Source organism: Cydia amplana, chromosome 16 (assembly GCF_948474715.1).
Source record: "Cydia amplana chromosome 16, ilCydAmpl1.1, whole genome shotgun sequence".
NCBI lineage: Eukaryota > Metazoa > Arthropoda > Insecta > Lepidoptera > Tortricidae > Cydia > Cydia amplana.
The window spans coordinates 13,142,936-13,169,775 of NC_086084.1; the positions used below are offsets into that span (position 1 = coordinate 13,142,936).

The 26,840-nt window shown below is 36.8% G+C and overlaps 1 protein-coding gene and 1 non-coding gene across 2 annotated transcripts in view; one reads left to right on the forward strand and one right to left on the reverse strand.

Moving 5' to 3' along the window:
* LOC134655455 (uncharacterized) overlaps positions 1-19,754 on the reverse strand; it is a 77,436-nt gene extending 57,682 nt beyond the window's left edge. The window contains exons 1-2 of the mRNA XM_063510920.1: positions 19,730-19,754; positions 17,406-17,422 (exon numbers count right to left, since the gene is read on the reverse strand). Of these exons, the coding sequence (XP_063366990.1) occupies positions 17,406-17,422; positions 19,730-19,754 (42 nt within the window). The remainder of the gene's footprint in view (positions 1-17,405; positions 17,423-19,729) is intronic.
* Positions 9,869-9,972, forward strand: LOC134655572 (U6 spliceosomal RNA). The gene has a single exon (XR_010097449.1). It is a non-coding gene; the product is annotated as a U6 spliceosomal RNA (small nuclear RNA).
* Positions 19,755-26,840: the final 7,086 nt, after the last annotated feature.

The following is a 26,840-nucleotide window of genomic DNA, read 5'->3' on the forward strand; positions in this document are numbered from 1 at the left end:
GACGAGAATGACTGGTCATTTCTACGGCTTTTGGTGTTCCACTTAAAAAACAAAAAGCTTACGTATGACGTTACATAAAGACGTTTGTCTGTGTCATATAAGCGCGAAATGCCATCTTCGAAAGTCAGCAGACATTATTGGAACTTGCTGTGACCTTGACATGACAAGGTGTTTTAAGTAGGTATGACAACATTGACAATGCTTCTAAGATTAAAATTATGTAAAGCCCGACCAAAAATTGATAATTGTCAAGAGGGCGCTGTTATCTTGTATATGATGATGTGGTGACAGTTTAATTTAGTAGTCTGTTCGGAAGGAGAAGAGTCGTGGAATGTATGGGGACCAATACATTCCACGACTCTTCTCTTTCTGAACAGACTATGAAAAATTTAGTTTAATTTTTAAATTTGGCAATATGGCTCGTGATATATTTAGGTACTGGTCAGGCTTTATAATCATCGGCTTGAAACGTTGTTTTTTTTTTAATCGGATACCTGTAAATGGGGTGAGTAGGGTTCGCGGGGAGAACTGGGCGGGGAGAAGGGATTTTAAGGCTACTGCTACAAAAATAATGTATTCTTATTTAAAATGGAGCTATAGTAATACTCATAATAAAAAAAAAACGATCCAATAATCTTCCAAAATCACCTTTGTATGAAATCCCATCTCACCCCAATTACGAGGGACTACGGGGTGAGGTGGGATTTCCTGTTTATCGTCAAAGTTATGAAATGGAACTACCCAAAATAAAATAAAAACTAAAATACAAACGTCCGGAACACTTATTATAATATACACCATTCAGTTTGCATATGTAAAAATAAAATGTTATCGAGGTTTGAATGTCAGTTTTGCCCCTACTCACCCCATTTTACGGTACCACACGCAAACAACATGAAAAGTGTATGTGTTTTAAAGAATGTCCTCTAAATTAACCCAAAAATGGATGCTCTACATCTACATATTACTTATTGGTCAATAACAGAAATAATGTAAGTAACTGTCACTCAGCACGTACAAAATTGGTGTAAATCTTTGTCTCCTTATGAGGAAAACTCCGTCAAAGGAGACCTTAACTTGAACTGCACTGAAGTGTAATAAAAATACACTCAAAACGAACATTATACGGTAACAAACTGAGAACCTCCTTTTTTTTGAAGGCGGTTAATCAAAAACGACTTAAGGCTATTAATGTAGCAAAACGCCAAATCCACTTATCAACCTTCTAAAATCGTAATAATAACCGTGATTCGTTTAAAAATAAGCTTTAAGACTTCGTTATAAATCTGTTTTTTCCTTCAGCACGATAGCGAGATACTAGTTTTGGAATAAGGTAGTCACAGAAATTTACCAGATTCCAAAAGAAAAACAACAATATCATCACGAACTTCGCTGAGACTTACGACGTTTTAATTCTAGGTTATACAACCACGTGTTCCAGTTACCAATGACATGCGCTTACGCCATTACGGTTGACCTTGGATTTTTTTATTTTTCGCGTGCGCATTCCTTTACTTTTACTCGGAGATTGGTATCATATTAAATGGGCGCCAGCGGTCGTGTTGACGCGTTGAAGTTTGACTGATATGATTTGAGGTTAGGTTAGCTGTCACGGGGTGATGGGGTGTCAGTTACTTGCCTATCCATCATTCTTTTTTGCACGTTTTTTTTTATTTAAGGAGCCCACAGATTACCCATAGATTACCAGTTCGCCGGACGATATAAGCCTGTCAGTTGTTCGGAGCTGTCAAATTTTGCTTTTAACTGTCAGGCCGATATCGTCCGGCGGACTGATAATCAGTGGGCCCCTTTAAACTGTTTTAGTTGCTTCATTTTTTAGGGTTCCGTAAACAACGTTTTAGTATTATGTGAAGGTAGCGTGAGAAAAGAGAGGGTTCTCGATTTTGAGCGAGGTAGCACTTAAAATCAAAGATTTTGGATGTACCTAATAGTTGAAAAGTGCTTGGTCAGTCTAGTTCACAAACATCTTTATTACGAGCCAACGTTCCGAATTTATATTTACACGCCTCTAGGACACGATAATAAGGTTGTGTCAATATTAGTACATATAGTTTTGGAACGTTGGCTTGTAAAGATGTCTGTGAAGTCTAACTACTTAGGTACCTAATGTCTAGTAAGACAGCGAGACCAAAACCAGTGCCTGTTAATCATAATAATAACAACCAACCACTGATATTTACTCAAACATCTTTTGTTTGATGAAACTATGAACCGAATTGAAATTGATCGAAAACACGATCATTGATTTTAAAACAGAATCTTCGTTTTGTTTCATAACAAGTGACTGTCTAAATTATAATGAAGATTAGGTCAATTTCGACTGTTACATGTTTATAAATAAGGTTAGATGTGTAGACAGTGGCGGCTAGATAGACTAACCGTTCTTTGAAGATATGTTGAATAGTATACAAATATGTGAATATATCAAACAGCAAATTTTTGCTATATGGACCATTATTACCTATACATATTTAGTTTATCATCAAACGAGGATTATATTTAAGCACTGAGAAAGTAGCTGTTTTTCTTTTTAAGTACCTATCTATTAATGTGAAGGTGAAGGTAGAGCGACGACGAAACTGATGATTGTAATACCGTAAAACGGGCTGAGTAGGTTTCGCGGGGAGAGGTGGGTTATGAATGGGGAGAAAAGGTTTGAGAGGGGGGTGAGAAGGGATTTTAAGGCTACTGCTACAAAAATAATGTATTCCAATTTAAAATGGAGCTATAGTAATACGCATAATAAAAAAATCGATCCAACAATCTTCCATAATCACATTTGTATGAAAACCCCTCTCACCCCAAATACGAGGCACTACGGGGTGAGGTGGGTTTTCCTCTTTATCGTCAAAGTTATAAAATGGAACTACCCAAAATAAAATAAAAACTAAAATACAAACGTCCGGAACACTTATTATATACACCATTCAGTTTTCATATGTAAAAATAAAATGTTATCGAGGTTTGAAATTCAGTTTTGACCCTACTCACCCCATTTTACGGTACCTAATATAGTATTAAAATTAACACTTGAGTTTTCCTTGCTAAAATTTGTCATACTACGTAGAGCAAAGTAGGTAGACGTTTTGTTTTACTGTTGTTACTTGACTGTTCATGTCTTTCATGTTATTTCAGAATGCCGTTTTATGATAATGAGAGCGTATTAGCTTCGGTAGGTTTAGGTTTGTGTGGTGTGACTCTTGCCTGACGAAGATTTACAAATTATCAGCTAACAGTTTGGACGATGGTAGTAGTAATCTTTAATTAGGTTCCTACATAAACCCTCTTGACAATTCTTAACCCTTATTGCGAAGCCATAAGATCTACTATTGGTCAGTAAAAATTGCTGTTAGTACCGTTATCCGTGATGACAGATCGTGATGTTTCCTTGCGGTTAGTATTATTGTTTGCGCAACGCTATAGCTGCTAATTTTATAATCATAAGAATTTACGAACGCCCCGAAGCACTCATAAAGTAATGTCTAGAATCTAGACTCTAGCTCCATAGAACGACGTCTTCATTCCATACAAAATATGTATTAACTGTTCATATGATAAAAGTAATGTGTCCTTTACCCGCCAGGGCGGCGCAACAGTCATATGACATATCCAAAACGAATATGGACATAAATATTGCATTTATTTTACTCCTACATGTGAAGCCGACCAGGCCTTACCATGAGTTTACCGCGATCGTAAATGCTAGCGAATTCGTCAACTCACTCGAAGTCAATCTCACTTGCAATTTTTACTACGGGACTAACGCCGAAATCTCCCAAAAGTTGGCTCATCAATTCATCATAGATATTTGGTGAATAATCCTCTTCCATCGCTCAGTTCAAATAAAAACTGAATGAGACAAAATAACAAAGAAAACATAGACATCTGGACCCCGATTCAGATACATATAACAATTTGTTATGATTTTGAACTGGTTTTGATACGGCCTTGCCCATCGTCTTGGCGGTTGGCGCACATTTTTCACGTCATTTCGCATGCACCAATCAGCGTGAGATGTATTCAAGGTCGTATCATTTCAAATCCATTACAAATTGTAAAATCTGAACCGGGCTCCTAATCTGTCAAAATGTATGAAATAGCTAAACTATTTTCGCGATTTCGAGTACCTAGTACCTACGAGCGAAACGCATTGCGAGTGAGTTTATGCAGTAAGGGACAAGGGTAGGTATATAGGTACTTAGATCCAAAATTGAAAATGTTAATAGATGCTAATACTTTCGCAAGGTGATAATCCGAGTAGTTTATCTCTGCTACCGTATTCGGAGTTCATTATGCCTTGTTTTACATAAAAATAATCCTTGTATCGGCTCATATTTCAGATTAATATCAGTATAATGAATTCTAAGTATTAATATCAAGATTTGAGCTATACATAGTATAAAACAAAGTCGCTTCTCGCTGTCTGTCTACCCCTATGTATATGCTTAGATGTTTAAAACTACGCAACGGATTTTCATGCGTTTTTTAATAGATAGAGTGATTCAAGAGGAAGGTTTATGTATGTACCCGTGCGAAGCCGGGGCGGGTCGGGTCACTAGTAGGTAACATAATATACTAGCTGTTGCCAGCGACTTCGTACGCGTGGATTTGTATATTGGTGGTTATAAATTCTACATTAGCTTAGAACAATATGCAGCAAAAGATAGCAGTAGGGACGGTTAATCATTTGTTAATTATTATACAACGCATGACATTTGTCTTTCACAACCTGGCTACGAAGTTTCAAGCCCCTAACTGAATAAAATTGTTCTCGATAATCTCGATATAATCTCTCTCAACCCCGAGAAGATTTTCAAGTCCACTCACACACACACACACACACACACACACAAACCCACACACACACATCACACACACACACACACACACCACACACATCACATTTAATAAAACCTACTACCTAACTACCTATTTACGAAGTTTGAAGTTCCTAGCTTTAAATAAAATTTGAACCCTCTACCAACTCTCAACCCGTTTAAACTTTTAGGGGATGAATTTTTAAAAACGCTGAAATTACTTTTCTTGTATTGTAATAATATGCCTTTATAGAACGATTCAAGTCCCGCACTCCAATAAATATTTGGGTTCCATACAAATTTTCGACCCCCTTCACCACCTTGGGGGATGAATTATCAAAGACTCTGAAATTAGTTTTCTTTTCTCTTAATAAAATACCTTTTTACGAAGCTTCAAGTTCATAGCTTTAAATAAAATTATAACCTATACAATCTTTCAACCCCTTTTTAACCCTGTTATGGGATGAATTTTTAAAAACGCTGAAATAAGTTTTCTTGTGTTCTAAATTCTAATACTATGGCTTTATACAAAGATTTAAGTCTCGCACTCTCAAAAATATTTGATCTCCATACAAACTTTCAACCCCTTTTTCACCTCCTCGGGGGATGAATCTTTAAAAACGCTGAATAGGTTTTTTGTTTTTTAATAAAATACCTTTTTACGAAGTTTCAAGTTCCTAGCTTTAAATAAAATTTGAACCCTATACAAACTTTCAACCCCTTTTGGACCCTTATAGGGTATGAATTTTTAAAAACGCTGAAATTCTTTTGTCGTATTCTAATAATATGTCATTATACAAAGATTCAAGTCCCGTACTTACAAAAAAATATTGACCTCCATACAAATTTTCAACCCCTTTTTCACCACCTTAAATGTTGAATTTTAAAAAACGCTAACATTAGTTTTCTTCTCTTTTAATGAAATAACTTTTTACGAAGTTACAAATTCGTAGCTTAAAATAAAATTTAAACCCTATACAATCTTTCAACCCCTTTTTAACCCTTTTAAGGGATGAATTTTTGGAAACGCTGAAATTACTTTTCTTGAGAATTAATAATATGGCTTTATACAAAGATTCAAGTCCCGCACTCTAAAAAATATTTGATCTCCGTACAAACTTTCAACTCCTTTTTCACCACCTCGGGGGATGAATTTTTAAAAACACTGAAATTTGTTTTGTTGTTTTTTAATTTAATACCTATTTGCGAAGTTTCAAGTTCCTAGCTTAAAATAAAATTTGCACCCCAAGACATAGTTTCATCCCCTTTTTTACCCCCTTAGGGGTTGAATTTCTTAAAACGTCCCAATTCCTTCTTTTTACAATCGGCTTATGCCTTTCTCAAAAGTTTCAAAGCATTTGTAATGGATTCAAACTTTCAACCCCTTTTTAACCCTGTTAGGGGATGAATTTTTAAAAACGCTGAAATTACTTTTCCTGTCTTATAATAATATACCCATATACAAAGTTTAAAGTCACACACTCACAAAAATATTTGATCTCCATACAAACTTTCAACCCCTTTTTCACCACCTTGGGGAGTTGAATTTTCGAAAACGCTGAAATTAGTTTTCTTATTTTTTAATATAATACATTTTCACAAAGTTTCAAATTTCTAGCTTAAAATAAATCTTGAACCCCATACAACCTTTCATCCCCTTTTCAACCCTTTTAAGGGATGAATTTTTAAAAACGCTGAAATTACTTTTCTTAAGTTTTAATAATATGGCTTTATACAAAGACTCAAGCCCCTCACTCTCAATAATATTTGATCTCCGTACAAACTTTCAACCCCTTTTTCACCACCTCGGGGGATGAATTTTTAAAAACGCTGAAATTAGTTTTCTTGTTTTTTAATTTAATACCTTTTTGCAAAGTTTCAAGGTCCTAGCTTAAAATAAAATTTGCACCCCAAGACAAAGTTTCATCCCCTTAGGGGTTGAATTTCCTAAAACGTCGCAATTACTTTTTTTGTAATCGGCTATTATGCCTTTCTAAGAAGTTTCAAAGCATTTGTAATAAATTCAAACTTTCAACCCCTTTTTAACCCTGTTAGGGGATGAAATTTCAAAAACGCTGAAATTACTTTTTCTGTCTTATAATAATATACCCATATACAAAGTTTCAAGTCCCACACTCACAAAAATATTTGATCTCCATACAAACTTTCAACCCCTTTTTCACCACCTTGGGGGATGAATTTTCTAAAACGCTGAAATTAGTTTTCTTGTTTTTTAATATAATATAATGTTTCAAATTCCTAGCTTAAACTAAAACTTGAACCCCATACAACCTTTCATCCCCTTTTTAACCCCCTTAGGGGTTGAATTTTTCAAAATCGCTTCTTATCTCTTATACACTTTACAAACGCAACCTAGTGTGCAAATTTCAACTTTCTAGCTTTTGTAGTTTCGGCTCTGCGTTGATGAATCAGTCAGTCAGTCAGTCAGTCAGTCAGTCAGTCAGTCAGGACACTTGCATTTATATATATAGATAAATATTTTTTTTAGTAAGACCACTATTATGAGTTAGGCGTCTTTTCTGTGCACATCGTAGATAAAATGGACTTTAAAGCCAAATTTTCTTACTTAACCTTATTCAAACCCTTACAAGTGCGTCCACCGATCCACGAGGACATGGCTCGTCAGGAGGACAAATAGACAAAGACATTCTACAGAAGACAACCAATAGAAAACGTAGCGTACATTCCAGACTCCGAGGCATCACATCCGCTCGGAACCGTATCATTTTATAGATCAACAAAAACAGGCGCTTGACAACTGCATAATAAAGACTGTTAATCTGTAGCGACACAAAGTCACGTTCCTTTTCATTGTTGTATAGACAGCGCCACCGCGGTCTCAAATCCGTATTCTTTGCATAGCACTTTATTACCGGCTCTTATTTTTTGACACATTTTTGATGAGTTTGCTATTACTTTGTCATATACTTCGAAGTAGGTACAAGATATTTAACAAAATTGCCACGAAAACTTTTCAGAATTCTTAATCTAAAAGAACTAAGTAGGTAAAGCTATCCGAGGTAAAAATACCTATGGCTACAACTAGCAATTGTTGTATACATATGACATTACTTCAGAAAACCAATAATAGTATTCTTTATAATTTTCTTGTCAATGCAATGAGTCTGCCGTGAGACTGACAAGACAATGATATAATTGTTCCGTTATACGGCACTAGACCAGAAGTCAGCGATAATGAGATAATCGAGTCATGGCAGATAGCATACTATGTGTTATTGAAGGAATGAGAAGTGCGTCCTTCTCGAGAGAAAAGATCTGGCGAATGAGCCACTAGAGTGCGTTTTCGCGGTTTTCGCAAATTGCTCGCGCGTGCTCGCGCACAGCGCACAGCACGCACGCTGCGTACACCTATTGTATTTCGTAGCTCGCACGTAGCGCGTCCACCTATATTATTTGGCGAATGCCGGGCGATATGAGCCTGTCAGTTGTTCGGAACTGTCAACTTTTTGTTCTAACCGACAGGCTGATGTCGTCCGACGGACTGATAATCAGTGGACCCCTTAAGGCTTCTACAGACGTTGCAACAAGTGGAATGCGATTTTAGATAATTGCCGGCTAAGTGGGTTTAATGAATTCAATCGATCGACCAAATGCCGCAATTTATTGCAAATCGTATTGCGATTATCAGTGACGTTTGTAGATGCCAACATCATAAACAAAGTCGCCAAAGATATTATGGATATATAGCTGGTCAAGCAAATCTTGTCAGTAAAAAAAGGCGCGAAATTCGAATTTTCTATGGGACGACATTATCCCTTCGCGCCTACATTTTTCAAATTTGTCGCCTTTTTCTACTGACAAGATCTGCTTGACCAAGTACCTATTAAATTTTTCGCCTTATTACAAAGAAGTAAGGTAAGGTGCAAAAGTGTAAACATATCTTTGACGTCAACCGTAGGTACTTCTTAAGCTCCAAACATTTATATAATCAAATACCCAGGTAAAAGCTGTTGACATTTAGGTAACCATTGCCTACTTATTTTATTTGTGAATATATCTTATCTTGGCCCAGTAGTTTCACCTAACTTCATACATAACCCAGCTCTTCTTATACTGGCAATTTTTTTGCACTTTAGTTGGATTCTAAATACACTATTAAACAACTGTACCGATATTCGGAACCTAAAGTAATATATTGAGAGTGGCAACACTGTAGTTAGTCGTATTGTCCTTTTCTAGCATATACGTCCATCTCTCTCCCACACCCCCACCACTTCAGGCAGTTGCGTTTGACAATTTTGACACTTAGAAATAAACGCAAATTACCTCATTGGCTTGCTGTTTTTCCATCTGGAAGGTCGTGAAGCTAAACTGCTGGTGAGTTTTTGAATCTGTACCCCAGTTTAGCTGACTATATTGAAAAACAGTTTCTAACGGCTTTTGCCGTTCGAAATAAATATTTAAATTTAGTTGTCCGTTAAACTATCTAGCAAATAAAAATGATCCGGAATAGTGATGTGCAAGTGTTTTCAAAGGCTGCCTGCGCGCACCGTGGCTATGCCAATGAAAATACTAAAATCACATGGTAGAAAACACATCGAGCTGGTAAAGCGTGCACGTGTCACCATTATAATTTAATTTTATTAAGTCTCTTCCGAGTCTTGTTAGTTTAAATCTTTGTGTGTGTATAATAACGGTTGAAATTATATAATACTTAAATGGTGATGTGTGGAGGTATACCCTTTCAAGTGATTTGTGTTTTCGAATACGAATGGATCGGATAGTTAATACGTGTTACGTAGAACCTACGTATTAAGGTAGAAGCTTATAGACGTGTAGGGTTTTTATCTGTCCAAGTATCTATCAGCAATTTATCTTTTTATCCCGTTCCGGGTTAATATAATATTGCAAAATTAATTTTTTGGTAATAAACTTGCTGATAAATAACGTGTACCCGAATAGGAGTCGACGATATTTCCGCTCTAAGGGACACAAGGTAACGAACAAACCTACATCGCAAACATTGCATTTATTTTTGTGGAAAGTGAGTACTTCGGCAGTACATAAACTTAAATCTGACTAGACATAGAGAGAGATTAGCATGGCTCTGCGCAAGAATGACATGCGAATTCGTGAAGTATTTCACTCTGTATCTATCAACTTATATCTCTCCAACTAGATCTTTGATTTATGTAGGTAGGTACCTACTTAAATATATAACTTAGCAGGTACTTACAGCTTTAAAGGTTAAGGAAAAGAACTCTTGCATGTAGGTGCTATATGTGCTTGTGTTATTTTGAATTTGAATAACTTGATTATTAATTCTATACGTAACTACATACAAGAGGGTCAATTCTTAAGCCTACTTACCTACCTACATAAATAGTACACTTAAATTAAACGTTTCAAATAAAATCGGAAACCTGTGACATGGAAGGGCATTAACGATACGGGAATCTTTAGATTGATTCATTGACGAAGACGCATGGTTTGGTTCATATTGTCAAATTATATTAGTTAACTGTAGAGTTAAAGTTTAGTTTTGGCAAATCTGTACGTCACCGTGAATGACACTTTCTAAAAGTGCCTGTTAAAGCCTGCGTAAAGCCTTTCACCTTGTCGAGCAAGGAACCCGCAACTTAGGGAATATTACCCATAAACTCAGGGTATTTGATTTGAATGATACTTATTCTTAAACTTACGTTTGTTATGGTTCCACCTGCTAAGGTGCGCCTAAGAGAATCTTTGATTCGTTCACAAACTAACGTCAAGTTATTTGTGATGAAACCAATATATTATGTACCTACCTATCTAAACCTGCGCAAGGCTGCCATGTTTACACCTGCGTAAGGTGTGCCAAAAGAATCTTTGATTCGTTCACAAACTGACGTCAAGTTATTGATGATGATATTATAACCTATGTAAGCCTGCGCAAGGCACGTCAGACATATTCACAGAAATATAAATGATATGGTCATAACACAGGCGTGCGAGTAGACCACAATCACAAAAATATTACAAAGATTAAGTTGTAAATATCTCTTTTTAGAGAAAGTAAAAATGGTTTAAAATAATGTTTTGGCTAAAAATCAGTCGAAATAGGCAAGGCTTCGTTATTAGAGTTTTCATTTTTGTTTACCAATCTATTTCAAGGGTCCCGAACACCCTATTGGCTAAACCCGAAAATGGGCTAATTAACTGTGGTAAAAGTGAAAACTGCTTTCCATTTACATAACATTTCTAAGATTATAATAGGTAAAATAAAAACCTAAGATTCCAGGCCTATCTCGACTCATTTTTATTTTAAAGATGAAAAAATCTTTGCACCCTAATATAAAATTGTGGTCTGGAGACGCTAAGCCTCATAACTTGGGTGGCATAGATAATACTAAGAGATTTAGTCACCTAATTTCGACTATAAGCCCAGGCAGAATATTGATAATTAGAATAAGGAGTGGTCAATCCTCCAAGGTCCATACAATCTGTGGACTCTAATTAAATCAGGCTCGGTAAGCTCACGACACGACAGAGCTTACGATTCCATTCTGAAATAAGCTATGTTTACAATATATATTACCCATGGTGTGAAACAAACAGCCTGCTCAAGGTGTACAAAGGGTCCGTTTAACGGCCCTATAAACATCTATAAACCTTTGAAGTCTAGGCCTGCTACAATATGACAGACTAGAAATAAATACATATGATCCCAATGTAAGAGCAGCTCACAGTTGCATAAATTACATTTGGCTGGAGAGCACTTGTCTTTCAGTTAACATGTTTACGAGTACCTACCTATGTACACGACATGACCAAGGTTACCTACCTTTTTACATAATTATTATATCCCTGACTGCCATGGTATATTAGGAAAATTATCATGTGCTGGCGGTGCTGCACAAGCATGTTTGAAATAAAATATACAAAACTGGCCTAACGGGCGTTTATGAATTATGTATTTTACACCCTTGTGTCTGTATTGTGACCCTGGAAGTTTTAAACCACCTGTATCGTAAGTGCTCCTATGCACGGATTAAGTTTATAATAAACTACCCATGCCCTAACCTCAAGGGCAAGTGCTTCTATGCACGGACCAGATACTGTTATCACTTATTTCACTTATCATGACTTGTCATAGTTTGATACTACACGTTTAATAAATTTAAGACCGTGGAATGTACCCACTACAAAAGGTTTTTAAAAATAGTGACTGAATGGTTTGCACGAACGGTTCTAGCACAGTTTCTGGGCGGTCACGTCTAGGGCATGACCCTCTAGTTCTCAATTTATACAAAATTATAGCATTGTGATACTGTTCGCTTTGCACAATAAAATAGGGGAACAGGAGCACGCCTTGCGAAAAGGCGAAGCTATTTTGAAACGCAAACCTTTCAAAAATAGATTGAAATATATAAATAATTATGTTTTTGGTGTCGAACATGTAATTGTACACCCAAACAAATGCAATCATTTATTATATGTTAGCAAAACTCTGCCAAAGTGTTAGTCTGTCTCTACAGTGTAACCTGAAGGCATGAATGCACATGAATCTCTTGAAACATGGTGGATTAACTAATTACACCCCGTCTGTGTCTTGCTCCTACCAAATCCACAAGTTGAGGACCTCAACCTATCTAGGCACCCTTCTTGCTCGAGACCTGAAAAAATAATCTCATGCAGTCAAGTGTCGGAAAACCAGGTCCACACTCTTAGCACTACCGTGAATATATCTAAGAAGTCTGTATACTGCCTTCCAGGAGGCGGGATGTTAATAGACTAGCCTATATAGTAGGCCAGAGATATAGTATACAAAAGCACACTGGCCCAAATCCAGTAATATTATATGCACTTCAGAATACAAAATAATTGACTATTCTGCGTATATTTGATATCAAAAAGTTACAATTACCTACCCTTAGGTCATAAGGAGGATAAATATACATAAATATCAAATATATTCGACAAAGTGTTGACCCTAGCATTGGATAAAATAGGTTCCTCTTAAACGGCATCTGCGCTGTTGGCTTTGGGCCCACGGGTGCCCGGCAAAAGGTCGGGGACCCCATGGTTCCGCACAGTTATTGCAAATAATGTAAAATCACAAAATAAACACAAATTTTCATTTTGGTTAAAAACAAATATGCGATGAGCTAAGGTTTCGAATTAAGTACCTTATTCTTAATCTGGAAAGAGAAGACTGAATATTCAGAATTAAGCTATGTCTATGAATGGTTTACATAAATTAAGCCACTTTAGCGTTCAGAAACAATCAAGTTTATGTCTACTAGTAGGCACCAGATAAGGTAAACTACTCATACTGCATATATAGACAATAATGAGTACAATTAAGGTCACTTGATGATAGCTAAACATGAATATAAGCAGAATGAGCTGCACCTATACAAATATCATTGATAAAGCTCTGTGGCAATTCTACATTTACCATTTGAACGCCAAGAGCACCAAAAAGCGTCGTAACTAGTGCCCACATGAGTATTATGATATGGCTTAAGCTCTCAAAGTAACCTTCACAATTTTAAGTAAGGTTTGTTTAGGTCCATTAGCTCGCGTTCGCGTTAGTAAAGCGTACAAACGATTAAATGCATTTTATAGCTATAACCAAATAAATAGCTCACACTGGCTCACAGTCATTAAAAGAATTCAGTAAAATCATTAAAAGTATTCCCTATGACATTTTATTAAGTACCTACCCAATATTAACTTTGTGGGTAGTGATAGTGATATAACGAATATTTAAAATATTCGTCTACTTAATCCTGAGGGATTCTGGAAATAAGAAAGGTCTTGTCCTTGTTATATCCTGCAACTGCTTACCTTACTAGATAATTATTATCAAATTTGTCAATAATTGGGAGTTATAAATAAAAACTACTCGAGTACTTTATGATTTTTATCTTTTCATATTTTAATTACATCACTCCATATCACAGATGTTGTATGCTCCCTGAAGAGTAGACTGACTTATCTTCTTTTACATAGTCTCACATACATATAATTAAGTACTATAGCACCCTTGTGGTGACTCACTTATTTCCGTTGAAAATTTATAAGTACCTACAAATACGTATATAAAATGGAAAGTTAGTATCATAATATAATGGTATATAAAATTGTATACTTTACTAAATACCTCTCTCCTCACATGTATTAAAATAAAGGGTGTACTACATAATTAATTAATTAATTAAACACTCCTAATATAATAATATTACATATACATAATATGTAAGTACATGTATAATCACATTGGCTTGGCGTCTTCCCACCACCAGGCGATAACAAACACGTCTCAATATATTACTTTAGGTTCCGAATATCGGTACAGTTGTTTAATGACAGCGTTTTACACAAAAATAAAACGCTAATTAAATAACTTACCATATTCGGAACCTAAAGTTTTAATCCTGCCTGGTGTAAATATGTATAATTTTGAGACAATGAGGTAATTTGCGTTTATTTCTAAGTGTCAAAATTGTCAAACGCAACTGCCTGAAGTGGTGGGGGTGTGGGAGAGAGATGGACGTATATGCTAGAAAAGGACAATACGACTAACTACAGTGTTGCCACTCTCAATATATTACTTTAGGTTCCGAATATGGTAAGTTATTTAATTAGCGTTTTATTTTTGTGTAAAACGCTGTCATTTTACATATTTTTATGAATATTACAAAACTAGATACTTGTGTAATTTTACGAAATATGCTAATAGAACATGAGATTTGGCTTAAAGCAATTAAAAAGAACGGCAATTATTTCGTTATTTGAATTAGTCCTCTTAGTGTAATTGGCTCTAACTGAGCATAAATTATTAGAATTGTTTGACCAGCTATATTTAAGCTGGCCAAACAAGTTTGTCAGTAGCAAAAGACGCAAAATTCAAATATTCTATGGGAGGATTACCCTTCGCACCAATTTTTTTCTAATTTGCCGCTTTTTCTACTGACGGAAATGACGGACAGACTATATGATATATATATAAAGCCGCAACCCGACTGACTGATTGACATGATTGTTCTCCCAGAAGGAGGTTCGTGCGGTGTTTGACTTTGGTACTGTCGTATAGAGGTCGGTCTGATGACCTCCAGAAAAATCCGACTTTTGGTCTACCGCTCTCGGTCAGAAAAATGTTTGACGGCCCGGCCAAACGGTAAGACCTAGGTGGGGGGTGCTCGACCAAATGTCATAGAGGGATCCTGGCAGTTTTTGAAGCCGCCATGTTTTTTATAATCGGGCCAACTTTTTTTTTTTATTTTTTCAAGTTTGTCCTAGCGCGCTGAAATTTTGCTTCCGGAAACTCGGGGTCCCCTAGATTCCTAAGAACAAAAAAAAATTTGAAAAATGTTTCAATTGTGGAAAATCTGGCCACTTTTATTTTGTATGGCAACTTTTAAACGGTGCCAGATAGGTGGGGGGTGCTCGACCAAATGTCATAGAGGGCCTCGTGGGAAATAAAACTGCATTTAAAAAAATTCAAAATGGCCGAATTTTTTTTTTTTATTTTTTCAAGTTGGTCCGAGCGTGCCGAGATTTGGCATGCCGAAAGACAGAGGTCTCTAGATTCCTACGAAAAAAAAATTTTTTGGAACGAGCCCAAGATGGCGGAAAAAACGGCAATTTTTATTTTGTATGGCAGCTCTTAAACGGTGCGAGATGGGTGAGGGGTGCTCGACCAAATGTCATAGAGGGCCCCGAGACAAAACAAACTGCATTTAAAAAAATTCAAAATGGCCGACTTTTTTTTTTAATTTTTTTCAAGTTGGTCCGAGCGCGCTGAGATTTGGCATGCGGTGAGCCTGGGGGCCTAAGATTACTATGTAAAAAAAACTTTTTTGAAAAAGTCCAAAACGGCGCGGACAGGGGCAAAAGTCAAATTTCTAAGTAGGTTAAGCGAGCCCGAAGGGCGAGCTTCAGGCTGGGAGGCCGAAGGCCGACCCTGCGGAGGGCCGTCAGGCCCGGAGCTTCACCCCGAATGTCCAAGCGTCACCCACCCCCAGTAATTTTGGGCGAGGCCGAAGGCCGAGCTGCGGGAATGACGCACAAAGCAAAATCCTATACAAAAAGTGTGTTAGCGAGCCCGAAGGGCGAGCTTCAGGCCGGGAGGCCGAAGGCCGACCTCGGCGGAGGGCCGAAGGCCCGGAGCCTTCACCCCGACTCCCAAGCGTGCAACCCCAAGTAATTTAAAGCGAGGCCGAAGGCCGAGCTGCGTGAATGCAGTGTTCCCAAGCGTTCTAACAAGTCAATTGTCTTGATAAGCGAGCCGGCGGGCCGAAGGCCCGGCGGCGAAGCGTCGAGCCTCGCGAAGGCCGAAGGCCGAGCTCCGCGTAGGGCCGAAGGCCCGAAGCGTCACACGAGAGGGGGAAGTTGGAGCTTAAACACGACACAATAGTAAAAGTGGCTTAGACAAGCGAAACGGCGGGCCGAAGGCCGAAGGCCGTAGGCCCGACGTGAGCTTGTCAAGACACTTTTACTATTGGGTCGTGTTTAAGCTCCAACTTCCCGCTTACGCTCCAAAGCAAAACCAACCCTCCCAAGTGATTTAAATAAGCGAAGCGGCGGGCCGAAGGCCCGACGCTGAGCTTCGAAACCCGGCGAAGGCCGAAGGCCGAGCTCCGCGTAGGGCCGAAGGCCCGGAGCGTTCCTTACGAATCTCCAAGCACGCGAGGCCGAAGGCCGAGCTGCGGGAATGAAGTGCTCGCATGCGGACCTTTTCTTTTTAGCAAAAGTACGACTTTATTTCTTTTTCCCTTTGGAAAACGAAACTACAGCACAAACAACAACACCAACAACAACACAACAACAACAATACAACAAACAACACGCACACCGCGGGGCCCTCGGGCCCCGCGCACAGGGCAAAATCTAGTTTAATGTTATTTGTTCAATTCAGATTTTGTTAAGTTAGCTCTATACACCGCCAATTGGGGGATTGGGGATACAAAATTTAAAAAAAAAACAACGGGTTGCACTCCGGGAGTGCCGACAGAAGTAAAAACTCAATACTAGTCCAAAATATCTGCAGCACTGACCCATCCTCCTTTCTATTGAAAAACTTTAGTTCCGAAATTGCTGGTCAGTGAGCTTGTTTAACATTCGAAATTCAAATTTGAAGCGTTAATTGTTTAAAATTCGAATAGAAATTGTAAAGTTACCTTGCAGACCTCGCATCTAAATATATTTGGTCATGATATTTTGAGTTTTATTCACCAGTACTAGAGTTCACTTTTATTAGCGATTTCATCAAGATGTAGCTTTATTGAATTATATTTGAGTGATATAAAGGTAGAATGTAACTGTGAGATCCTCGTATTTCAGCCCGTACAAGATTAATAGAACCTTTTTCATGTAATGTCATTGAGTTTTTCTTTATTGATTTAAATGCCATCTAAATGAGTGGCGATCTAAACCTTACGGTCACGTGATCGCCTTACGCTGTCTCGAGTTTATCATTTTTTCCCCACCTCAAGAAGTGCCCAGCGCCGCTAAAGAAGTTTTCACTTCAAAAATCTGCAAAACTTCTGAGGAAATAAAGTAAGGTTTTTAAATGATGAGAAAAAAATGTATACTTACTTTTCGACAGATGGTGCCTCCAATAATATACCTTCACTAAACAAACACATCACGCAACACACTTATAAAACACTTGGTTCTGCACATAATTAGGTATAAAATACAAATAAAAAGTAACACAGTGACCCAGATATTTTAATGTTTTATCAAGCACGTACCGTCTATCATAAAACACCCAATATTTACTTACTCAACTTTTTAAATTTCGAAACGGCGCGCTGGCGAAATGGCGCGAAAACTTTATGGTGAATCGATTATTTACGAATTTTCCAACACAATTATCTACAGTTGTATTTTCTATATTTATTGCGTAATATTGTAGATTTTAATTAAAAATTTGACTAATATCTATGTTGTAATGTATAGAATAGATAATAAAAAGTATGTCATTCGAATGCGGGTCGGACCGGGTAGGACTTGGTTGCGTAAAGTGACGCGTGCTCGCGACTCGACTGTGCCATAGAAACTGAAAGTGTCTGAGCCCCTCCTTGATGCTACCGGCGTTAGGTAATACCTTTATTACCATATTAATCCCTGATCATAACTTGGTGCATCCAATGACTTCTCTTTACCAACTTAAAACGATCAAATTAACATTTTCGCATGGCAAGGTTTGGTGTTTGGCTGACCAAAATGCTTGTCCAATTAGGTATTTAGATGCGTGGTTCGGTGAGCTCTCTGGGTACCTAACAATTTTTCAGGTTCATAAATAAATATAAATATCATAATTAATGCTTAATAACGCCTACACTAAGAACCTTCTACAGCGGTCAAAAGCACTGAAAGTTACGAAATGACATGAAAGTCGTAAAATGCAGTCTGGTTTGACAATGGCCGAAATATCCAATTTGGAGTGAGGCGAGAATCCGAGAAAGGCAGGGCGCATTCCGAGGAACTACCGCCGCGCCGGGCATTAACGTCGAGACTAGTTGATAATATGTAATATGTATAGCTGGTCAAGCAGATCTTGTCAGTAGAAAAAGGCGGCAAATTTGAAAAATGTAGGCGCGAAGGGATATCGTCCCATAGAAAATTTGAATTTCGCGCTTTTTCTACTGACAAGATTTGCTTGACCATAAGTATATTTTATTTATTTAGAGTGTTGGAAATTTGTTTCCAACACTCCATATAGGAGCAGGATAGGTAACTCCAAAATAAAACCCGGAATGGAGTTGCGTAAGGCGCGAGAAGGGTCCAACAAGCGACAGATTCCTGCAGCCGACCTGTCTCCACACCAGGGATGTTGCGAACATCCGCATCCGCATCCGCAACCGCGGAACTTCCGCATTATTTTCAACATCCGCATCTGCATCCGCATCCGCATAAAATCGATGCGGAGCTTATGCGGATGCGGATGTCGAACAAGTCGGTACAGGAACGTCTTAGCGGCGGCGTAAGTGCTAGGTAATTTCGTCATTACCTATAACGAAATCGTCTAGATCCAGAAAAGTCGGCCAATTTACTGTTTATTAAATATAACGCACCTATATTCTTGCTCAAATACTAAACGTTTCGTTTTTTTTTTTAATAAAAAAATAATGTAATATTTGACGTTTTCTAAGTACCTAATCTTGACATCCGCATCCGCATCCGCGGATGTGAGCCTTTAAATATCCGCATCCGCGTCCGCGGATGTCAAAATATCTGCATCCGCAACATCCCTGCTCCACACGTATTGGCTCGCCTTTCCTGTGGGATAAGACAATGAAGCCGAGATAATGTAGGTGCTGGGCATCCCTGTATTTCCTTAATTAAGTCCCAGGCGGTGTAATGTCTTAAACCATAAATCGTCTGCAATAGACGCTAAGACCAGGCTATGATGATGGAAATTTGTTTGCGAGTCCCTTACCTTTTGACCTGTGAAATTGTCTAGGGAGCGATTTATCTTTAGCCGCTAATATTATTGATCCTTTTTAAATGGTTTATTATAATGAACAGATGAACCGAATAATTTGGCCGACTATTAAGTACGGTAAGATCTGAACTGTATTCGGCAAATCTTTACTCGTATTTTACACCCAATCAATAATTATCGTATTTCTACAATGGTAAAGTGCATCTATCATGCATCCTACATGCACTATGCATGTAAGAGTTAAATAATAATTTAAAACAAAACAAATACAACATTTTGTTTTGTATTGGTTATTGATTGGTTGGAAATTTTCGGAAAATTCGTTGAAAAAAAAATTAAACTACATTTTCGATCCAACATTTTATTTGTCGCACATTTGACAAAATATTCCGCCGTCTATCTGCACAGATAAATAATCTTATATACAATCATTTTACAGTTCCAAAACTGTCTAACAGTGATTACTTACCTAGTCTCTCTAGATATCCTACCATGTACGTACATGTACAATATCAGCTTCGCTGTCACATTCTACTATGCTACCCGCGAACCTGCGTATATCATTGGTGAAAAATGTGGGATTCTAGGTACCGTAAAAGTATAAATCTTTGCCCTTTAACATAACTTTGCCCACCGCGACATAGTTCAGTAAAAGCGAAATAAGGTCAACCGACGTAAATGCGTCTTTTAAAGATTTCTTCTAAAAGGAACATTTTAGAACTATTGCAACCCTCTCTGTTTGAACTTTGAAGTGTGGTCACTGAATTTTTAATGCAGACGGCTATAATAGTTATAATATGTTGCTTTTCGAAGATATCTTCAAATGACGCATTTACCACAAGAGACGCATTTACCTCGGTTGACCTTAACCTAAAAGTAGTTACAGATGCACTACAGAAACGCGCGCGCAATCACGCGGTGGGCAAAGTTATGTTAAAGGGCAAAGTTTTATACTTATATGATAGCCATACTGAATTTTTTTAATGATTACCTACTATACATTAATGTAAGTCCAAAGGTTAATCGAATTCGAGAAACGGTTAGTTTTTAACCACGAATAGTAAAATAATGAACACAAATTTGCATTAGTCGAAATAGTGTACTTTTTATTAACATTTGTAAAGCTATGTCAAAAGATTTATTCTAATTTGGCATGTCAGAGAATTAATTAGGTATAAGAAAAGGTGAAAACTGAAAAGGGTTATTCCCATTACTACAGTAAATATGTGACACGCTCTTATATATGTAGACACTGACTTAATATAAAAGAAATAGACACACAAAGCAGAACAAAAACGTCAAGAAATGTGGATCCCAATGACGTTTCGCACCATTTGTATTGATGATAAAAACGCTTACGTAAATTTTGAGTCAAGATAAATGTTTCGTACAGAAAAGAGCTTAATGTCGTAAGCATTAAGTGTCAAATTTGCAAACATAAGTACCAACACTGTTAAAAAATGTAGTCCGATGGCACTAAACGTAACGTATTTACGTCAAACAACGTCAAACGAGAATAATGAACGAATGGAGTCACTTTGGTACACTTTAATATGTATTACTGTACAGGAAAACCAATTGAAGTAATAAATAAAACAAATTTAATTTAATCGGGAGCTCAAATAAAATTAATTCGTGGTTCAAATTCAAACAAATTAAATTTTTAATTCGTAAGTATACGTCTTTAAATACTAATTTCCTTGAAATAAATTCTACTTATTAAATAACTGTGTATTTAAGATCTACATTTACTCATAGCGCGGGTGCACGGGGACATTTAGATACTGATTGGATTTTTTTTATAAAGTCTACCTATACTTTATAAAAAAAATCCTGTGGTTGTCACTGTGTTCCGACAGGTTTAGCATTTACAGTTAGTCGATATAAGCCCTTATTGGTGGTGTATATGTCGGAAACAGGGAAATGGGCCGAACACACAAGTGCCGTTTTGCCTTGTTTAAAACTGCATCACACCTATCTCTTGCTATAATTAAATAGCAGTCCACTTTGCACGTCGCATAGGTTTTCTTGGAAATCTTGAATTTAAACATAATATTATTTCTTATGAATTCCATATAAAAATATAAAAAAATATTGACCTCACATCGACTCATTAGATTTTTGTTCCTTAACATCCCTTCTTTGGTACTAACAAATTAATTTATTCAAAACCATAAAATTACCACCAGATTACATAAATTATGTAATGCTATCCAAAGAACTAACCGAAAGAAATACATTCCATCCTTTTTCCTTGTTTTATCATTGTTATTTTTACATATTTTAACGGCACATTTCGTAATTGTTGACAACTTCACATTTGAGCGTTTCAAACAAGACTAAACGAAAAAGTAATGCATGATCTGTTTTGACATCACTTTTGTGGGGCCATTTTTGGCGGCTGATTGGGTATCCAGTTCTTTATACTATATCAATGTATGTAGAGCATATAAGATCGTGTCAGATATTTTTCTGGCCTTTGTTGTGTAACATATTATTGCAGGCGACTGTACCAATTGGTGACTAATAAATATCTAATTCGGACCAAGCTAACTCTGTATGACATTTGCAGTGACAGTGTGGCAATGTCATCATTAATGTGAATTTTATATGAAAATATGAAGTTTACAAGGACACTTCCTCACTTTGTTCCGTTCAAGTTGGTACAAAGTTAACTTAGACCTGTATTTACCTCTTTTACACAAAATAAATTATGAAAAGGCATTTCTCAAAGGTATTTCTCAGCGCAATTTGATTTTTTTAGCAATATTTGATGAAACGGGTAATAACGGGAATAACCCAACAAAATACATCAAGTTTTTTTTTCACAAGCGTAGGTACCTGTTTAAACAAGTGTAGGTACAGTAATGGACTTTAATTGTTGAGCTATTTAGGGTTTATTTTACATTGGGCATTTCATACCGTTAATATTGACAACCACATTAGCTTGAACCTTAGAATTAGATGGATCTACAATTAGTCTGTGAGCGAACCTATTTAAAAACTAGTAGCGTTACAAGCCTGGATTTGTGCGATATTTTCTTTCTTATTTTAAGATTAAAATTGTAACACTTTTGACACAATATTAACGCCCTTAATGTTACTAATCTGATCAAAATAACCTTAGAATAGGTAATGCAAAAATATGTCCGAATTGTATAGAATAAGGGCAATGTGGCTAATTCCGTCTACTAGCGTTTTTTCTCGAACAACGAACAAAATTGATAATTTCATCGACAAAGCAGCGATTGCTTTTAGTTTCAGCAATCAAAAGCAGTTGTTTTTTTTTTAATCAAAGTAATATACGCTCGTGGACGGAATAGTCCCTATGACGAAATTAGCCACATTGACCTTACATAATTTTTTGAATATTCTATTGTAATATTTGATTATTTAATATACAAACAGGTACCTCCATTCTAATAAGTACGGCATTGTTCGGTGTTACAAAAATAGTGAATGTTATAGAAAAATAATTCTTGTCAGTTAAATGAATGTCATATTTTTGCATATAATAACAAAATATTTTAGTATATACTCGTATTTACAGAGAAAATTTTAATAAAACTAAATTTTTGACTAGAAATAATAGGTATACATATACGTCGTTAATTAAATCTTTTTAATCGTAAATGAAAATTCTTTGAAATCAACAAGTTCTTTGAAAATCTAAAAATACATTTCAAAATTAATTTACAGGTGACTCGAATAATTGTATATTATATGATATAATTCGCATTATTATGTTCTAAGTTATTTCATTGGGACAATACTAATTAGGTAAGGCCATTACTATATTAAGCATTTTAAAATATTATGTTTTAATTGATGATATGGCATGAATCTATACATACAATAGTCGTTTCTGTGCGTTCGTTACTATATAATATATAACAAGCTACCATCAAAACTATGTATACTTAACTGAATTTTATTTACAATATATTTTCGGTCGCTATTTTTATTTATAATGAATCAAATTTCAATGCAAGACTATTCTAACATCTATTGTCATTGACATAGATATGTAGGGACTGGCTTTACGGGCAATAATAATGAGGCATGACAGGGGCCAGTACAGCGGTGTGAAATCGCTACAACGCGATTGGTTGATGAGTTCGCATCACGCGCGCGATTGGTTGACGAGTTCGCATTACGCGCGCTATTGGTCACAACTAGTCGCGTTAGACTGCACGATTGGCTGGAATTCGTGGGTAGCACCGCTGAACTAGTACGGTGTTTAGTGCCCCATTAGCCCGTCCTTAGATATTAACGTCAATGTCTATTGTACTGAGAATATTGAGAGTTGTAAAATGTAGGGCTATTTGACCTGGCTATCTATTTGAGGTCACAAATGGGGTCTTAAAGACCCACGCTTGAGCTAAGTCGAAACTAAAACTCAACTTATTCAATCTGATAAGAAGCGTATACAGATATGTAAGATATTATACCAATCTGAAATTGAAATCAGTGCATATGAAAATAATCAAATTGGGATTGTATTTGCGAATCTGGATACGCTTTTTGAGCATTTTTTGAACAGGTTTTAACAAAAACGAACGTAGTTAGAGCCAGCAACTATTATGACTGTTATGGTCAATAGTTTTGAACTTTTCTGTTGTTCAGATGATATAGACATAGACTTTCAGTTTTAGACGTTTTTGGGCTATGTTAATATACAATTAATTGCCGTTTTCCGATTTTCGACATTTTGGATATATAAATTGGTTACAGCCTCGAAATAACTGCAACTCGTTTTTTTTTTTTCGGTATTTAAACATTTAAGAATAGACTGTCTTGAAAGATCGTAACCAGGTAAAAGGAAAAAATTATGTCATTTTTCCCCCTAATGTGATAGGTTATTCAGGGTTATTTTACTATTTTTGCGCTACGACGCACGGTTTAGGAGATACAGCCCTATAAAGCTTGGTAACAAAATACGAAAGTTAAAAGTTACTGGCTTAACATTTATTCTTGTACAAGTTCATGTAAATGCTCTCATAACCGAACTGAAGCTTACCCTACATTATATCTACATTATCACATGTATTACTTGACCCCTACAATTCGTTAAATTAAATATTTTGAGCCACATTCAAAACTTGAACACATACAACCCTGTGTTCTATAATTATATATTTTTAGTAAAAATACACAAATTCCGAGATAAATGCTTTACATCGGAAAGCAAAATATAAGTCGTGACGCGTTTGCGTCGAAAAATATTAAAACAATTATAAGTCCATAGTTTGCATTTACATTTAAGTAGATAAGATTTGCCCTGACACTCCCTAGAATTGTGTCAATTTTTTGTTTTTTTAATGCCCTGGATGCCAGCCCTTTAAGCCAAATTTCATAGGAAACGGGGCAATCTATGATGGCGCCATTTATGCAAACCCAACCCAACCCCATTCGTGCCAACCCTATTCGTGCTTCAAACTTCAAATGGGGTTGGCAACTGTCAAAGGTTTGCATAGATGGCGCTAGCATAGGTTTTTCCTGTCTCTAGTTTTGTTCTATGAAATTTGGCTCAAAGGCATCCAGGCCATACCCATTAGACAGCTAATGTAGATGGCGCTGAACGGCTCCGTACATTATGCGGTTACTCTGGTTACCAAAAGTTAACGTTTGACAATTCAGTTACCACAAAACATGGCGCCGTACAACACTATTTTCTTTAGCTGTCAAACTCTAAAGAAAATAGTTATATTCGTATCTTTTATTTAGACTTATCTTTATCTTAGAATATACATACATCCTTACACAACCAAAGAATCTTTGCTATCATTAACAATTCCATCGTTAAGATTTCGTAATAATCAAGACTTAAATATACAACTTAAGGAACATAGAAATAATGTCGTTTTTCGAGTGCCAGCACAATATTTACAAGACACCATCGCCTATCGAAATATGTACATTTGTCGATCAATTTTAGACTTTACGTCTATTTCATAAAGTACTAGTTTACTTTCATGAAATGGCAACGGACAATTATTTAAAATCCTCATCAGAGGTGTCATTAATATAACTTTTAGAAACTCGTATCTTAGAACTTCTTTACGCTTCGGACATTTAATATATTTTTTTTCTTTGTCTAATACGAATTTGTAAAAGTTAGCTTGAAATATTCTTAAGTTAATTGAGGACTATCGAGTGCTTGTTCCTTTCGATTTACTTCTAATTCAGACCTTATGGTTCGTTACATAAGGTATACAATTAAATAACGGTCTAATTTTCAAAATGGGTCATGAGTGTCATGACCTCGTTATAAAATAAATCATTGATGGCCCAGTGATTTATGTAGTTTTTCGAAGGCATGTTAAAACTGCTAGCTAACTGAGGGTCTACGTACAGGCAAAGGATGTACCCATTTGGCATTATTACGCATCTTAATACTATTCGTACTAATGCGCCAACGAGGCCTACTCCCTACCGTATACGGGTCATCAACTCGTCACGTCACATGCCCCGTTCTACCTCCTGAAAGCATCCTCCTCCTGAAAGCATGCTCCTGAGGGCATCCTGAAACTCCTTCCAGAAAGGATACAAACACAGCACCCCTAGCACGTGATTGGCGCGACAGTATCTCGCGGCGAGATAGACTACCCATTTTTTTATGTTAATTGACCGAAGTGTAGCGAAGGTCTACGTTTTGACTCGGGCATTTTGCTTTTGTATGTCCGGATGTTCTCCTCTACAGGTCACAATTCTCAACCGATTCTTGTGAAAATTTGTGACCAGATTCTATGAGTAAATAAAAAAATTTTGTCGATCCCGTTTTTGGAAATTTTCAAAAATGGAGGAGTTGTGATACCTCGCGCTTAAACAAATAGTCGTATCGATATCATAAGAGTATTTTCTTTTTGAGACATATTTACATAGTAAATGGCAAAAAATGCAGAAAAATTGTATTGCTGGTTTAGGCGGTATTTAGATATTTAGTTTGTACTCGAGAATGAGTAGCCGAATTTCGTCAGCTTAGCTAAGAACTATCATGGCGCATTTTGTAAACAATCGCTTTTTTTTGTTTGCACACAGAAAGTCTGGGTTCGATCCCCAGTAAGACATAACTTTTTGTATTTTTTTTTTCACTTAAACTTCGTATTTTTTTTTAATAAATTAAAATCTTTGTATTGTTAATTGATCAAACCGCTGTGTGCTGTCATCGTGCACGGCTATGCTCGCGAGGTCTACAGCTCACAGAGCCACTAGTAAAAGAGAGACGGGTAACAGTTCTGAATGATTCACGGTTAGTTTGACTAGACTTATATAGACCGGGATACGAACCGTGATTACCTTTAGTATTGTTTTCGAGCTCCCAAACAATACTGGCGGCTCGGCCACGACATTACGCGACTGGCGACGGCGGCAGCGATAACCCAAGGTGGGAACGAAAGGTTCGATCGCTGTGTCTCGCTCCAACCTATGGTTATCGCTGCCGCCGTCGCTAGTCGCGCAATGTCGTGGCCAAGCGGTTCATATCCCGGTCTATATAAGTCTAGTGAGGAACGGGTAGTCTATCTCGTCGCGAGATGTCGCGACAATTCTATGCTAGGCCGGCTGTTGTATCGGGTGGC